Genomic DNA, 17,910 nt, shown 5'->3' with positions numbered 1-17,910 from the left:
GAAGCTTAATTTTTCCATCACTAGACCACATTCCACGCACAACTTCTCAGTTCCATTTTTGGAGGACATGTTCATAGAGACAAATATTCTATGGAGCTGCTTAATTGGCTGAGGGTTGACAAAAAACAACAGCAGAGCTGAAGACTTTTCAGAAAAGAAAAACAATGCCAAACCGACAGAAACAAATAGTTTTATTTTAAAAATATTTCACTGCTGATACAATACACTCATCATACTCATATTTGCATAAAGTATACTCTTAACATAATATTTATAGTTTGATACATAATTGTCCGGTGGGGGATGGGTAATCGACATGGGGAATACTTTATTGTAGTGTCTAGCGTTTAAAACACAGAAAAGAAACACTACAACAGACAAAGAGTGGACAACCTCATCAGCTGAGCTGAGCTGAGCGACCTACCATCTGTCTTTTGGGTTTGGAATGGGGACTGTGCTGACAATGTTATGAGTGCTGTCAAATTATAGACTTAGAAGCACAAGCAATCATAAAAAAATAAAATAAATAACTGCCCGTATGGAGAGCTTTAGTGGCCTGTTGCAAAAAGTAATGTTTGAATTCATGTTTGGATAGTGGTGGAAAAGGTCTTGCTCTTTGCCGCAAATGGAACAACCATGCACAGTTTTACATTGATACTCTTGGAAGTATCTAAAAACTAAATGACTTAAGATATTTTGACTACCTGACTAAAATTTGAACAGGATTTGGCTTGGCTTATTAAAATAGTATCTGTCATGTTCTTAAACACAAGTTTGACCTGCCAAAACATTATGACCACATGTAACAATACTTTACGGTCACCAATACTACAGCCGGATGTAAAATTATGCCTTTATAAAAGGTAAGTTTTAATTGGCCAGTCAGAGGTAGATTTAAAAAGATGGTATTTGTGGTTGTAGAGTTGCGTAGAGGGTACTGCACCATAATAAGAGTTGTGTACTAATGCAATCGGTCATAATATTGTGGCTCGTTGCAACGGAATAGAGTGCGTTTGGGTTGTGAGGAGAAAACAAATTTTCTTTTTCTTATCTTGTGCTGTCATGAGATTTTCCAAGTCGTTACACTTTTCCATCTTGGCATTAAATACCTAGACAGCAAAAACACAGCACTAAATATGATTGTAGTACAATACGAGCCTTTAAAAAACCTTCTTTGTATTTTGATAATCTCAGTATTTTCTTTCATTATATTTAATTACAACATATAAAAACATGTGGTTTTACTATCTTATGCAAAAAAAATGCCTCCATTTTGACTACTGGTGCATGCCGTAAAATGTTTTATAACACTTTTTCAAATACATATTTAACCTTTTGGATGTACTGAAGTGTTGTACTGTAAAGTCTCCATACGGGCAGGCGGCAACTGCCCCCCCTCCTGACATCTCATTTCAAATCAAAGCTTTAAAAGACACGGCTTGTAGCAGCAGCCAGGTGACAAGGTCGTATCGAGATTTCATTATCACCAATGGAATCTCAAATGAAGTCGCGGACATCTTTCAAGAAATAATCATTAAATATTCAGTAGGTGTAATGTACGTAATCCCATTGCACTTTTCCTTTGCGGCTACATGCACTCGGATCTTGGTTTTTATTATTTTCAACTCCCCTCAGTTAGATGGTAAGTAATAAAGCGTTTCATTTAAAAAAAAAAAAAAAAAGTCCTGTTATCAAGAGCTAAATGGAACAAATTCAAGAGTTTCTTTTTTACCCCGGCCGGGGGTGTACAAAGGAATATTAGGGCCACACTGAACACCACTGAGAATTAAAACTCAATGTTACAAGCATAAAGTTGTAATTTAACAAGTACAAAAATTGCAGTAATCCAACACATTTGAAAAATTCTGCAAATACATTCTTACATGCATGAAGTCATAACGTGAACAAGTTGACAGTTTTGAGAATGTAGGAATCCATATTGCCAATTGGTCCTTGACAAATAGACTTTTTTTCCCAACGACAATGACAATTTATAAGATCGATTTTTCTGCTTACAAAATACATTCCGTAAATATTTAAGGTATATTTATTTACATTGTTTTTTATAGTTTTTGTTTTTTCTCCCAAAATATGACTTCATACGTGCAAGAGTACATATGAACATTTATATTCACAGCATTTCAACGTTTTCTTTGAATAAGAGATTATATATTTTTTTTCTTCTGAAAAAATATGACTATAATTTCAAAAATAAAGTGATACTGTGAGGGAGAGAAAGCCACAAAAAGTAGTAATGTTAAGATAATGACTTTAGCTTTGCTCTCTATATTAAAACATTTTCATCACAAACATTTTATACTACTTGATTTTCCAAAAAAACTTGATATTTGAACATTCTTTTGGCCCCCACCAAAAAAAATATACAAATTACTTGTATATTACAACTTTTCTTTTCAGCGTGGCCCTAACATGTTTGTTAAATGACGAATGCAGACTCCTAAAGAAAAAAAAAAAAAGAACTGACTCAACAAGATTTCACCAACAGATATTAAATGACGGCAATTTAGTGACTGAGAACACTGAGGGCTTTTTATGTCTGTGTTTTATGGTAATTACTTGCCAGGAAATCTTTGCTCGGACAAAGTGCACAGATGTCAAACTGAATGATGAGAAGCACTGCTTTTTTTTTTGTCTTTGGTCAGCACAGAGTCTGACGTAAGCCTTAAAACACATAAGGCGACTACTCTTGTCACATTCCAACGTTTTTGTTTGCTTGTGGAAGAGTTACAAGAGGGCCATGACTATTTCCTTTCCTCATCAGGAGTTCAGCTTCAAAAGGAGCACTAAGCATGAGTTTTTGAACGAGTCATTCCAACCCAGACACACCTGGATGTCTTCCTCGGATCTACACACCACTGGAAAAAAAAACGTGGAATTCTTGGGGTCGAGTGTCTTCTGAGCAATGATCCAGAGTTGTGACCGTTTTCTCTACGTCAACTTGAACGGGCACCAACACCACCTGTGAGACTGGATCTGCTGAATGTTTCAAAGTTTGATGTTGGTTGGGGCTCAGCAGCTGACAGAGAAGCCCAGAGCCAGTGTTAGAAAGAAAACTGACTGTCAGCAGACCTAAATTAACCGCTCTATTTATACAAAGTTCAACTGTGGAAGTAACCATCACTGCAAAAGTGCTCGTCTGTACACAGATCATGGAAATGCCTTCATTTGGCTTCATCTTGAGGCTCCGGGAATCCTCTTCTTCCGTTTAATTCTTCATTTCTGCTTCATTCTGAATGCCACGAATGACACTTTTGCAGAGAAGTTGGCAGGTACAGTGGATGAAACAGAAAATAAAATGGAACAGGAAAGCGATTTCCTCTTGACTGAACTCTCTCTACCGTTGACTCTGGTGCTGAATGGGGGGTGTACTCTTTCTTTTCTCTCTCTTTTTCTCTGCGAGATGCCCTTCAACGTCTTCACAAAGGCCAAGGGAGGTCGCTGAAGTCCACTGGGCCGCCTAGGCCAGCATCTGCCTCTAAAAGGGACATGATGACAGCCATGGCCGCCTCGTCGTTGCTGGGGCTGCTCGAGCCAGGCTCGTCCATGATGTCTATACTCAGGTGGGAGTTGTCGCCTGAATTGAAAGATTCAGAAGACAATTAGCCTGAGTGTGAGCAGAAAGAAGATCTTACAGTGTACCGTCACTATGCAATGATTTTTATTTGCTTTTAATGTGTTTAAAGCGTCTGGCAAGAGTAAACCTATATCGAAATGGAGTGGGTTGGAATATATCCATCGCGATTGACTGAAATCTGTGACTATGAGACTCACTCATAATGGACTGGTTGGAGTAGGGGTAGCCGACAGAATCAGGCCCAGGAAGGATCCCGGTGCTGGCCAACTCAGGAGTCCCTCCGTTGTGAATCTATTAAAATGACAAGTATCAGTGACTGTACAAACAACAGCTGAAATATGATGTGATGACATTTTTCTTTCCGTTAGCAAGTTTTTTTTGATTCAACACAAATATAATAAGTCTGCTTTCATGAAGGACTACAGAAATTGGATACTATTAATTCCAGGAATTTGGACAATTTTCTAATAAATTAGCCATCAACAAATAATACATTTTTAATTCATTCATCTTCCGAACTGCTTATCCTCGCGGTTAATAAACAGTGGTTTATTTTCCTTGATTTAGAAGATGAAATCATACCTGGTATACCTTTACAAGACATGCTTTTTTTTGTCTTGGCATGGAGACTAATAGCTGATTAGAGGAGCATACATAATCTCATACATAAGGTCTGCATTAATGACTCCCTTTTAGTTTGCACGATTGGCCCATTATGGGTGTAAAGGGTATCATTATGTTTATGAGCTTTTTTTTATTTAATGTGTGTGCTTTTCAAGATTTGATTTTCCAGTAGGTATCGTGCTTGTGTTTGCTACCTTCTTTCCCCCAGGAGAGCAGGTGTCCGGCGGAGGGGTACTGGTGATATTCAACGGGCTAGAACCACAACTGGATGGGGAGGAGCCTCTGATCCTACAATCAAAACAGTGAATTATTAGTTGACAAGAATAAAATATTAAAAGGAATAAGAAAACCAAAAATAAAGCTTCCCAGACACTATATATGCCATCTGCTTGTGCAGAAACTCACAACAATATTTGTGACGTGCAACTACTACAGTTCTGTTTTCTGTTAAGAAACATCCCCTTGATTAGTGATGATGTCACAATAGGATCATGCTCTGACCTTTGGATCTCCATCACTTCCTCCGCGATCATTCTTCCAATTTTCCCAGCTCCTGCTCTTGTGCCACCGGGAATGCCAGGCACCGTCTGCAATGCCCGCCTTCCTCCACCTACTAGTCAGCGGCAACCCGGAAGAGCAAGGTTTTAACACAGGTCAGGGGTCAGTAATGCTCGACAATGGCAACGCTTGCAGTTTATATTGTGCTCTACAGCATTTGAATCTTACCCTCTGAAGGGAGAACACTATCCATACTCTGTGGGGATGCAGCAGATTGAGTGTATTCTGATCCTTCGATCATAGGACACCTGGTGAGAGACAATCATGTGAAAATGATCGGTTTCAAAACAAGACTTTCTGACATCTTGTATTTGTCCTCTGCCACTTACGACACAACAGTGTTCGTGGAGACTATGTATTCCACCTCCTTGGTCCAGGGGTTCATAAAGCTGAACCATCGGCTCCTCAGTGTGATGAATGAGCCATCTTTGATCTTGAATTTGTAACAGTTTGTGTTAATCTTCTCTCTCATCTGCAGCACTACAAGAATCAACAGAATAAGAAAAGGAATCGATTTATGGGACTTCAGTTCTCTCGCTCTGTTATTTTAGTCTACGGTGCTTCAATAAGTGACTACAGCCCAACAGATTTGCTAATGACGACTTTTCATCAGACCGAGGCCTTTCCAAATACCTTGTCTGTGACACTCTGCCAGATGGCTGATGTCATCCTGGTGAAAATACTCATAGAAGGACGTTCCCAGCAGCTCCTGGGGTAGGTAGGCTAGGATGGCTGTTGCTCTAAAAACAAAATGATTTAGACTTGTCAAAGGCGCTTCAGAGTATTTGTGCACTCATACATTCACACTGGTGGTGATCAAATATAAAATACATTCTGTAGCCACGGTTCCTGGGGCACAGTGATGGAAGTGTGGCTGCCAGTTACGGCCCACCCTGACCACCTCCAAACATGTGCGTTGGGAAAGTGGTGAGAAATAAACTATTCAAACCGCTAATGTTTGATCTGATGATTTGCGTTGCTCACCTCTGGTCAACGAAGACGAATTTGCCATCTATGGCATGCCGGGAAACGTACTCAGTGGGCTTCACTCTGATGTCTGCCAAGCTGGGCTGGGGGACAATATGCGGATGTAGTCGACCAATGGCAACCAGGCAGCTCAAGTTGCAGCCTTCGTTATCGGGCTCATTGTCTTCATCAAGACCCATCTTCGTAGGCGGCCAACTTTTTAGGTACCCAGTGCTATGGATCGTGCAGAAGCTCTTGCGATCAGCTGTGATGAGAATAAAACAGGGAAATGTAAGAATATATGGAAGGAATTTATACACTAAAATAAATGATCAATTATGTCCTATCATATATTTCCCATTTTATGGGTTATGCTTTTGCATAGGAGCATTCGGTCTGGTTTAGTGTGATGCGGATGTGGGTCATTCTGAGTCAGCGCTTAGAAGTGAAGCAGCTCGAAATGGAACAGGAGAACTGAATCACCTACTCAGTCTCTCTATTTGTCAATGAATGCTACAGCGAATTGTTTACTTTCAAACTTAGCTGTAGCAGATGTGTGGGACATCATGCACACTGTGATCATGATGCCGCTGATCCACTGGTGAAAGTAAACTTTGAATCTCTTCTCGGGAAGATGAAGGGGCGGACCAGTGACAGAAGCAATATCGGAAGAGCTTTTAAAATTACAAGGGTGGAGAGACGATTATATTATGAATGAGGGCGGATTGAAGATGATAGAGGAGCGCCCAGGACAAAGGACGGACAGGCAAAATATGGTAAATTGCTCACTTCCGAAAACTGGCGTGTACCGTAAAAATACAGTAACACAATTGTCCTGCTGTACAAAAAATACACTAGTGGTGGCTCCTTTCGGCTTTTCCCTTCAGGGGTCGCCACAGAGAACGGTTTTCCAGATGATTCGCCTGATAGGTTTTTCAGCATTTCTATCTTTTGGCTTAGATGGGCATTTAGGGAGGCCAACTTCCTTTGTTGTATAATGCTAAGTGCTCATTGAAGTGTGAGTCCTGGTTATAACAAGGATGTGGCCTTTTAAAGAGGAGCAAAAAGAACTAGAGTTTTCATGACGTGGCAGCTAAAACTGGTGTACAAAGTATATCAAGATAATGATGAGAGAGGAAAAAAAAGAATGCCAAGAAATAAACAAAAGTAATTCATTCCAGGACAAGTATATCGAATTGTTGCAAAACTCTACCTTTTTTCTTTGAGCAGGTTGAGGGAAAGTCCTTGTCTTCTACTTTGACAGATGGCCTGTTGCACTTCATCCTACAGAAAAATGACCGTCTGGCACCAGAACAAAGTCTGGATGGTCCAGGTGTGATGTCTGTCTTGACTGGAAGACCAGCTGGAAATTTACACACACACAAAAAAAATCAACATTATACTACCTCAAAAATGAATATGCTAAAAAATGATTTGAAAAACACTGTTGTAATTTCTCAAAGCGAGACAGCATTCTTGCCACACACATAGTAGGGCATTGTGAGACCTACCAGGTCAAATTCAATAAAAGGCGAGCCCAACACTGGCACTTATGTAATAGGACTATAAAAAATTAAAAAAGACCTTGGGGTCCAGAATTTGGAAATCATGTTAATTCTGAAAGTTTGTTAAATACAAAGTCTTGGAAAGGGAAAAAAATTGGGAGCCAAGCAAAGGGTGTACAATGTAGTGAGCATCTAGAGATTGGCTTACTTTTAGCATCAATGAGCCTTTCACGAGGGGCTGTATCGGAAGAAGACAGCTGTTCTTTGACCTTGGCGATGTCCTTAGGATGTAAGTAGTCAAAGAGACTCTGACCTATGAGGTCATTCTGAAAAAAGAAAGCAACACAGAAACTTAGTCACTCATTACGCACGCACCCACCCACACGCACACACAATCCATACCTGGCTGTAGTTAAGAATCTTGTAAACTGATTCCGAAACAAAAAGAATCTTTCCCCGATCACATCCAACCACAAATAGGAAACCATCAGCAGCCTGCCGTACACAAAAGAGAATACATTAAAACAAATATTTAAATTTTGGAAACAGTTCAACATATAATGCCTAACGAACAAGTACACCAACAACATCCCCACCCCCCGAAGAAAACATTTACCTTGGTTTAAGGATTGTTATTTTCTATCGCATAAATCAACAAATTAATTAAATCAATAGGCATGGCCTATTGGGTTAAGGACCGGTAATAGAATTGGCCAGACATTTCTTCCCCATGGAGAAGTTTTTTGTTGCTTTTTGGCTCATTGTATTGTTGCATGATGAAGATTCTTTTGATTTGTTTGGATGCACTGGAAATTGCCAGAAAAAATGGTTTTGTAGACTTCAGAATTCATTCGGCTGCAACCATCATGGAATCCTTCATAAATACAGACGAGTGTGCCCGTTCACTTTTGTCCCTGCCCTGTGGAGGTTGACAGTGATGTCACGTGTTTCTTGACAGCGGTCACGTTTCTTTCATCAACTGGTTTTAATACCCTTCGCCGGGGCAATCATTGGCCCTGTCTGGTAAAGGGCTCAAATGCAATTTGGATACTTGCGAAACAGATGATGGACAGTGAGCCCTAAAAAAATTGATTTGAGGAGGAATCCGATAAGAATCAGAGGTTACTGAAACCCTGACATTTTAAAACACTGGTTAACAATCAGAGCGGCAACTGCCCCATGCCCTGCGTCAACTCACCCTTAGTATCAAATGTTTCAGCTCATCATCTGAAAGGAAGGAAGGCTTGTAGTTGGCCTCTGTGTATGGATTTGCTGCTCCTGCATGAAAGAGTAAATACAGTCACTCAAAACCAGGACTATTTTAAAAACATTTCCATTGAATATCCTTTCCAGATCTGTCCAAATAATTCGATAACTGATGGAGTCCATTCTAACCTCTGAGTGTCTTCATGTGCTGAACAGCCATGCGAAGAACTGTGAGCTTGTCCAGTTTACGAGACATGGCATTACATGTGGGCACCAGTGACGCCAGCTCATCGATGAAGCTGTTCATCTTGTCCCTTCGACGCTTCTCAATCTGGCTGTGAGCCTCTCTGTGAAGAAGCATAGAGGAAATGTTAACATTAACATGTGCCTGAAATTCATCTCCATAAGTTGGAGGCATTTCTCACACACTCCATTTTGTCCATCACTTGAATTAGAGCAACAATTGATGAATCCATAATGGATTATCACATGGATAATTAATTGTTTAGATGTATTTATTCATTTAAAATAGTGCAAATCCTCAAAACCCCTGGTGTGGAGGGTATATCGTTATTATAATATTTAATCAGCTTAGAACTTTTTTCAGGGAATCAGATTCCATTGATGTTTGCAATTATTTTAATTGTGCACACCAACTAATGAATCGCTGGAAAAATAATTTTGACCGATCTGTGACTTCAACACGACCATAATCACCTGATCTATCTAAATGTCAGCTTCTGATTAATGACTTTCTTCACAAACACATGATCAGGCAAAAGGAACATTTTTGTGAATCGAAAAAGAAAGCACAACTGTATGGGGAAAAATAAAAAAAGTTATATACCTGGCATTCTTTATTCGGCCTGGTTGGTCACTGAAAAGAGAAAAATATTTACAATTAAAAAAAAGATCAGATGAATATTTTTCAAGGGGTGATCTTTGGTGAAATTAAAATCTAACACAATCTACTTAAACAGTTTTTTTTAATACTAGTTTAATACCATAAACTGGATGAGTTAATGAACCATCATCAGTTTCGTGTCCCTTTAAGAAGAAATACACTACGTGAGTCTGTAGGTTAAGCAAATCATTCCTTGACTCATACTGCCAACATCACAAGACAAAAATTCCAATGTATTTTAAGCGTACATTATTTTTTCTGTTGAAAAGAAATACGTAATAGTGACACCTTACCTTCCCAGTTTATCTTTGTCTGGGTCCATGTCACTAATGAGGGAAAAGAAACAATACTGGTTTCAAGAACATTCAAAGAAATGCAACAGTGCGGGGATGCTTGGAACAATCATTTTCAGTAAGTATTCCAGTAAATAAAAAATATACAACATATTTGATGTTTTGTGATTGTTGAACTTACTCAAATGAGAAGCCATCGATTCTGTAATAAAACACATTGATTGGTCAGTTGTCGTGTATTAATGTCAATAGACTTTCAATTTTCATCACACTATGGCACTAAGTAAGCAATCTTGATCTGCTTGTCAAAATGTGGACTTTGCACCTCATTACACATGGACGAGCGAATGAAAATCAAATGCTGGGCCGCTGTTCTTTTCGTTCACTTCTAAAAACCCGCAATTGTCCGTAAGTGACGAAATGAGTGCATTGGATTTGTTACACACATTGTAGTCATTGATCCAGCAAATTTGTGATTTGCTTACTATGTTTGTCCTCTTTAGGGATCTGTAGCAGAAAAATGGCTGCGACCTGAGGTGTGACTCATACAATATAATTAGAGATGACTAGACCTATGTTTCGATCTATAAAAAAATGTACGTTGATGTGATATTACTGAAATTGATAATGGGTTTTTAAAATGATTGAACATTGACAAATCAAAGTGTACGCACTGTACCTCTAAGCATACTTTTGTATTTTTCCTTCTTTACTTACTGATATTCCGTGGTACTGCCCTTTCTTTTCCGAGTGTAGTCCATGCCAGGAGTGCTGATAGAGCTCGAGATGAGGTCGGTAGAGCTGGGAGACATGAAGTCAGTCATTGTAGAGGAGATGTCCATCCTTTGGTCTGCCATCAGGTCATCTGTCAGAAAAGAGAACAATTGCTCTTTCTTTTTCTTTTCTTTGTATTAAACTTCCTAACCTGTTTCAATCTCTACGAATCAATGAATCAATCTTTACGTAACCTTGACTTTTTAAAACCATGGTAAACCATCAAACCGGCCCAAGCCTGGAATGGAATAACTGATAAATACCAAAACGAAAAGCATTTTCACTGTAAATTTAGTTTGTTGTTATTTATTAATGAATACAAAATGTTTCATTTATTCAGTTTTCTTTTGACCTGTTTAAGAAGTTTTTTTTATTTTTAATTTCATTTAAAATTTGAAGATTTATGTATGTCAGGTTATTTAAACCACACTCACCACAGATGTTCATCACAGCCTCTGTGTTAAAATCATCTCCTTCCATCCACTCTCGATCCCGCAACTGCAAACATAAAAAAAAAAAACATCTGACTGTAAGAATGTTCTACATTAGTGTTGGAATGGTTCATGAGTCCATGCAAAGATTTTAAATAAATTAATATGGTAATCATTTTAAATAACTGTGATTTCAATCATCAAAATTGTGATTATTTCTTCCATGATTGCCCAGCCTTACACATATAATATACAATACAAACACAATTAATAACATGAGTTACCTTGATAAGAACCAGGAAGAGGCCTCCTTGACTAGCTGAGTTGTATCCAATATAGAGCAGTGCAGTCAGCTTTAATCTCGTGTGGTCTCTGGTACGAAGGTAATGTGCTCTGATCCTTAGGTACAAGGTGAAGCCCGTGTAACTCTGGAAAGAGATGAAAAGATCAATGAGAGAAATCAAAACTACAAAATAAACTCTTCTAATTTCAAAATAACAATGCTGGATCAACAGTTTTGAGTTCAAGATACTCAAAGTTCCATACAAGTAAAGTAGAACCCTGAGTTATGATTTTGGCATTTCAGGGTCTGCACAAAAAAGGTTGTCAAAATTACACTACTCCGTTTTTTTTAATCAGTTTAGCTTTGCTTTTGGGCAAGAAAACACAGTTTGCCACCATGTCCATTTCAGAATAACTGCTGATTACACAGAAAAAGAATGAGATTTATATTCATATTGAAATTAAAAAAGAAAGGCTGTTGTCTTTATATGGCACACTTAATGATCTGCTGCCTGTAAAACCAGAAATGCAAAGGTGTGGACAACTTCACTGCACTGAACATTGTCCATTTTTATTATAGTCCATAAAAGTTGTTTAACTAAACAGCAATCGTGTAATAACATCAAAACTGCTATTAACATTGCGAGCCTCTCATGTTGCTAAATGTGACCAAAATATTATACAAAGCTCTTAATTATTAATAATTACACATTAAGACTTAATATGTTACAGTGTAGCTTTTACACCACAGCCAACTATTTCCATACAACAACATTTTTTTTTTGCAAATGTCAGGAACGCTACAATATGAAACCAAACATTATGTTTGTTGTTATAATAATCTTGTAAAATTCTGTTCAGATGTCAGTAATTTTTTTTAAGTGGTTTTACCTGGCAGTGCACATTTTCTGAAATCTTTTAATCCAGTTCCCCCCTTAATACATACTTCTGACAAGGGTGGTTCAAACAACACCAATATATAATCTATAATTTAAAAAACAAATTAGAACGTCAACAAGACAATTTTGGACCATATTCTTATGTATTGTGACCATAAACTTGAATGTGACCCATATTCAACGGTTCTGATCACAAAAAATATCTGTGGCAGTTCACATGACAACAATACAATAGTGTGATTACTAAAGTTTAGCTTGTGCGCGACAAGCAGCGCAAAGCTTTTTGCAGTTGAGATTTTTATGACCATTCAACTGACACTCTGAAGCTCACAACAGAGCTCTATTTTCTTAAAACAATTTGTCGGAAAAAAATATATTATATAAAACAAACTGAATGCTTTCTTCTCCAAGAACTGGCTAAATGTCGTTATAAATAATGCATGACACGGACTGTGATTATTAATTACCAGGTAATGCGTACGAGCCAAAACGGACAAAATTCTCATCATACATGCTTCAAATGCATGAATACCAAATTAACACTAAAACGTCAGCCTGGGAAGATCTTAAATCAATCAAGAGTCCCCTCCGAAGACCATACAGCACTAAACACCAAGTATGGTTCCATCTTAAAACACATAATTGATCAACATCAAATGTAAACATCTGCAGAGAGGAGCGCCCCTTGATGTCGTCATTTTTTTCCACAGCCAGTGCAAACCAAGTCTGTCACGATTTTCATGACTAAATGAGCCTGTTGTATCGAGGCATTTCGGGGATAAGGGTGGGCTGCAAAACACCTCGCCTGCATTAAAGAAATAATACATGAAGGATTTTTTAAGTTTTCGAAACAGAGAAGATGCTGTCGAAGAAAACGTGCACTAGTTGCTCACTACGGCCTGTTTACACAGCTAGCGTCTTAGCTTTAGGTAGCATTGTTGGTCACCTGGTCGTTAGCACTGGACAGGCGGGGGTTTAAATTACGGCGCTTTCTTCAAAGATTCAATTGTCATCAATATGGGTAATTCCCATTGATTTCGCTACTCTTAACATTTAGTCCAATTGACCAGTAATAGTATTTGACTATTAGCCGCGGAACGCTGTCAAGAATTGGTCAGCGAGCTAATGTCCCTCCTTCCCAACGCTGGGAAAACAACGACGACATACATCATGGATGAACCCCGGAGAAGCAGAAAAGTCTCCGATGTACAACGGAGAGAGTCCGCATGCTGGTTTTCATGTAATACTTACATTTGGTCCGCTAGGATTTTATTATCCATTGAAGGCCACTAGGTAACGTGTTGTAGAAAGTCCAAGAACTGTGACATAAACGATTTTCAATCGGTGACCTAGTTTCTCTTCACCGTCATGCCTGTCGGACCACTAACCTAGTTTTCCAACCAATGGCAGTAGTGCTAGCGCCATTGGTTCAGCCCTGGCCAATCAGAAAGAGCCTTACGATGGCGAAAGGATGACGGAGATACAGCCGGCCAATTAAAGCCTTCAGTCAAACGGAATGCAGAGGCAACTTGCGTGCGAGAGCGCGGCGTGTGGCCACCGAGAGTCGCTCACCGGGACTTCGACAACCAGCTCGGTGAGCGGAAGTGTATCGAAGCTGCTTTTGATTTTCAAAATAAACGGGGGACACCCTGAAGGGGTTGGTCTCTTAAACAGCAAAATATAATTAAATATAGATGTATATTTTAAGGCATGGGTGGTTTTAAGGAAATTAATAAGTCGAAGGAATCAATTAGCTTGTTTTAACTTATTGATGTACAGTCAAACCTCTACATACGATGTTAATTCGTTCCGGGACCTACTTCATATGTTGGATCAAATAGTCATCCACCCATCCATTTTCTATACTGTATTTTTTTCAAGAATTTTGAGGCCCAAATGTCGCCCAGTTTTTACTGACCCCAGATATGATGTCACTGTCATTCTGTGTAATAAAGTGATACCAGGAATTTGTTCGATCGGAGTTGGAAAATAAAAAGAACTCATGTGCTATGAGTTGCCAGTGACTACCACTAGATGACAGCGTTGAGTCGGATAAATCCACGAGTCGTTTTTGTCATTATGCTTGGTAAAGTTTATACTGTTTGTCGTATCGGAATTTCCACAATATCATTGAAAGACACTACTATAAACACTACAATACATCATCTCTAGATCTGTCCGTGCCACGTATGGTACGACATAGTTGTGTCCCTGGGCAAGACACTTGACACACTTTGCGTCAGGGGCGACGGATGACAAATAAAATGGCTAATTTCTTTTGCATTTACAGAAAGGTTCATTCATGTACACTGTCCCTGCAAAATAAAAAAAATAGATACATCCCACATGAGTGATTGTGAATTTGTTATAGCGGCGATTATCAAGCACTTACGCTGACGCATATTACGTATTAATAACCCAAAACAACATTGGCGTATTAAATAGTGTCTGATCTTAACAAAAGAGTTTTGAGGATAATTCTGCAGTAAATTTGATTTATTTTCATTAGCTTTGTTTTTCAATGTAATATAACGTTTTAAATTTAGTAGAATTTTCTATTGTATCGCGAACAGGATGAGAAGTGACGACCTCGTTACTTCCGAGGCGTTCATGAATGCATCATGGCTGTCACATGGCAAGTGGAATTGATGGAGCTTGCGCTTCAGTTGAGCGACGACACGGCAGGCAAGTGTACTGTACTCTTCCGCTCACCTTGCGTGCGACACCCTGTTGTGTCACTTTGGGAATGTTTGTGTTTCCACCTGGGCGCGATCATTTCATCGGGAGGAGTCTGCAAAAGAACATATTTAAGGATTTAATCCGAGAACCGTCTCGAGGTGACGCCTATGTAAGTAAAACGAAGCGACGTTTGCCTTATGTTGACTATTATAAGATAATGCGAAGCTGACGTAGGATTCAATAAAAGTTTTCGAGAGCGTAGTAAAAACAAACTAAACCCCGTGAACACATTGAAAATGCCTGATGTTGAAAAGGGGTAGGTAATAGCAGATAATAACGCATGATCAGAAATTATTTTAACATTTTAGGAGTTATTATTAGTAATTAGGAGTAATTATGTATATATATATACATATATATATTTCCCACTTTATGTCTTGTGTCTCAGTCATTGCAAATCCTAGAATACAGTTTTTTTTAACTTTATTATAACAAAGGTTGAGCCCAGTTTGCTCTTTTATGCATTGTCAGCTTTGCAGAATGAAAATGATGTGTTGTTGCACTGACACACACGCGCGCACACGCACGCACGCACGCACGCCCCACACGCACACATATAATGTATTGTATATAATGTATTGCCCACTGCCCACTTTATGTCTTGTGTCTCAGTCATTGCAATTCCTAGAATAGAGTTTTTTTTTTTTAAATTTTATTACAACAAAGGTTTAGCCGTGTTTGCTCTTTCATGCACTGTCAGCTTTGCAAAATGAAGTGTTGTTGCACTGACACGTGCTGTGTAACTGCCCATCATCAGTTTCTGACATGCAAGACAAAGTCTATATACGTTTTGGGGGGGATAATAAGAGGTAGTGCAGATAAAAACTAATGAGTGGCTCCCTTTAGCTGAAGATCTTCTACATCTAACACCAGGGATGCATACACACAACAACACAGGGGGCTTGAGAGGACATCTCCTCTGTAGCAAAGCTCATTTAAATGCGAACAAGTTGAAAGGAATCACTGGCCTAAAGGGAATGGCATCAGTACTTAAAAACAGCGGATGATAAAATGGCTGTTACATGGAGCGGTGCAAGATAAAAGCTTAAAGGTTCTTCGGTAAAACAGTTATAAAACGTGTTTTGTTTCTGATCAAAGAAATCCATTTGATAGTCTTTTTGTCTTTTGCTAGACAGGATCAGATGATTTGTCTGTCATCAACTTGCATCTTCTCACGCAATCATGTGTTTTAAACAAAAAGAAATCGACTGCCGTCTGTTGGGAGCTGAACTGTTGAAGAAGAATGAAAAAGATAGGTGTAGGCGAGAAAGAGGGAATCTGGTTGTTGCACCTGTGAAAACAAAGTCGTGCTGCTAATCTGCAAGAATTAATCCTCTGCTTACTGCAGGGATGGAGGGTAAAAAGTGAAAGAGAGAAAGAAAGAAGCACAAAATGAAATGACTACAGTTCTTAGCTGTTATCTTCTCTGCTGTCAACAGAGGGAAAGTGGGAAGGAAATGTGAGAATGGATCCTCAAGGATGAAAAAAGGTTGAAAGTGCAAGACATGAAAAAGATTAAAAGATATTACCCACTCAACTCTGTTCTTTTAAAGCTCAAACAGAAAAAAACATATACTAGTCATAAATGACTTGACTTTGGCTACAGTGGAACACAATCCATTCCTGCATGCTGGGTGACCTCCATTATGTTCCGAGTGGATCATGGAATTAAAAAGCAATACAAATGCCAAGTGTCCCCTGGCGGTGATGGAACATAACATAACAATACTTTTGGAATGTGGGAGGAAACCGGAGCATCACGAGAAAACCCACACAGGCACGGGGAGAACATTCAAACGCCACACAGGAAGGCTGGAGCCAGACTCGAACACTGCACCTCTGAACTGTCAGGTGGACGTGCTAACCAGTGCACCACCCTAGAAATCTCAAAAGTGCTTCAGAAAATTTAAAAAGGTTTAAAATTAAGTAACATCGTTAAGAAACTAAAACGTTGCACCAGACAGCTAGTTAAAATGAATGATGGTTAAAACCTAATGATTTGAAAAAGAGAAGTTTTAGATGCTTTTTGAATGCCTCCAAACTTTGAGTACCCTTCGGGGACTCCGGGAGTGAGTGCCAGATTCGTGGGCCACTGACTGGAAGGCCTTGTCTCCCATGGTGATGAGCTTAGTCCTGGGCTGGCGGAAGCAGTGGCTACTGGGACAGGAGGCTTCTTGTGGATGCGCGTGGGTTGGGAAGCTCGACAAGTATTCTTTTCATCGACTCACAATGTTCATGTTTGCAACACTTCATCTCCACTATACAGCATTGATGGTGCACTGCTTAACCCTCCTTAGATGCCAAATGATGGACTATAATTTATTTCAATGAGGGCTGCAAGTACGGATCGGAGAAAATTTTAAAAAAGTTATTTGATATATTTTGATATAGTCATATAGTTTCCTCTCAAATTTGGTGCACTCATATAAACAGGGTGTAAAGTATTTTTTTAATTTTAGTTCCCACTTTGAAGATTGGGAACTTATGAGAACTAATGGTCCCCGTTCAGAGGTAGTACATTTAATGAATAGGTTCTACAGATTTGTCCCGAGACATTTACAATTGTAATAAATGGATGGATGGATGGATAAATTTATCCCCATTTCACAAAGATTAGCCTCTCCACGTCTGATTTATAAGAGATTGAGGAAATGAGCATCTTTCATGATCGTCTCAGATTTACAAAATCAATTTGATTCGATTCACAATTCACTTTGATTTTTCAATTCGGTTAAGAATTTCAAGCAGTACTAATTTTTCTTTCATAAGGACGACATTCTCAGAAGAACCAATCCTGAAGCTAGTCGAAACATATTGCTGTAATTTGGTGCAATGAAATTATGAATATTTACAATAAGAATTGAACCCAACGCAGTTACAATAATTAACAAGTTATTGAGCATGACCTGATCGTAACACCAATCATTTATATCGATTCCAACCACAGAGCAAGCTGTGTAAATGTGGCAAAACATAGTAAACTCATGACAGTACTCAAAGCTAATGACACATTGACACATGACACAACTTCCTTCTCTGTGACTGGAACATTACCCTGTCACCTGATCTTTGTGATGTTGTCTACTTGCTGTGGAGCAGGTTATGTGTGTAACCATAGTCTCATGTAGCCTCGG

General features: G+C 38.9%; 2 protein-coding genes across 10 annotated transcripts in view; one reads left to right on the top strand and one right to left on the bottom strand.

Moving 5' to 3' along the window:
- Positions 1 to 174: 174 nt before the first annotated feature.
- Positions 175 to 13,482, bottom strand: bmal1a (basic helix-loop-helix ARNT like 1a). The gene is made up of 20 exons (XM_088378092.1): positions 13,289 to 13,482; positions 11,141 to 11,284; positions 10,860 to 10,923; positions 10,369 to 10,516; positions 9,833 to 9,853; positions 9,652 to 9,684; positions 9,302 to 9,331; positions 8,644 to 8,801; positions 8,447 to 8,526; positions 7,651 to 7,743; positions 7,457 to 7,574; positions 6,957 to 7,106; positions 5,762 to 6,008; positions 5,411 to 5,517; positions 5,107 to 5,257; positions 4,946 to 5,025; positions 4,721 to 4,832; positions 4,414 to 4,507; positions 3,793 to 3,886; positions 175 to 3,595 (listed from the first exon to the last, which is right to left on the bottom strand). The coding sequence occupies exons 3-20, from the start codon at positions 10,903 to 10,905 to the stop codon at positions 3,438 to 3,440; spliced, it is 1,920 nt and encodes a 639-aa protein (XP_088234218.1). The 5' UTR covers positions 10,906 to 10,923; positions 11,141 to 11,284; positions 13,289 to 13,482; the 3' UTR covers positions 175 to 3,437.
- A 1,155-nt stretch (positions 13,483 to 14,637) lies between these two features.
- ppfibp2b (PPFIA binding protein 2b) overlaps positions 14,638 to 17,910 on the top strand; it is a 32,645-nt gene continuing 29,372 nt past the window's right edge. For 3 of the 9 annotated variants that reach the window (XM_088378086.1, XM_088378089.1, XM_088378081.1), the window contains exon 1: positions 14,678 to 14,885. The gene's annotated coding sequence lies outside the window, so the exon portion shown is untranslated. Of the gene's footprint in view, positions 14,886 to 17,910 lie in introns of all 9 variants that reach the window. The other 6 variants (XM_088378083.1, XM_088378082.1, XM_088378088.1 and 3 more) reach the window with 4 other exon arrangements.

The sequence above is a fragment of the Syngnathus floridae genome, chromosome 6, assembly GCF_059516105.1.
Source record: "Syngnathus floridae isolate MCC-2025c chromosome 6, RoL_Sflo_1.0, whole genome shotgun sequence".
In the NCBI taxonomy this organism is placed as follows: Eukaryota; Metazoa; Chordata; class Actinopteri; order Syngnathiformes; family Syngnathidae; genus Syngnathus; species Syngnathus floridae.
This window is presented reverse-complemented; position numbering and strand designations above follow the sequence as displayed.

Coding starts and splice junctions, on each gene's coding strand:
- bmal1a (XM_088378092.1), bottom strand. CDS start 10,905: ATGGAAGGAGATGATTTTAACACAGAGGCTGTGATGAACATCTGTG. Junction 5,518..5,761: donor TTCGTCTTCGTTGACCAGAG/GTGAGCAACGCA, acceptor TTTTGTTTTTAG/AGCAACAGCCATCCTAGCCT. Junction 3,596..3,792: donor CTCCAACCAGTCCATTATGA/GTGAGTCTCATA, acceptor CTTTCAATTCAG/GCGACAACTCCCACCTGAGT.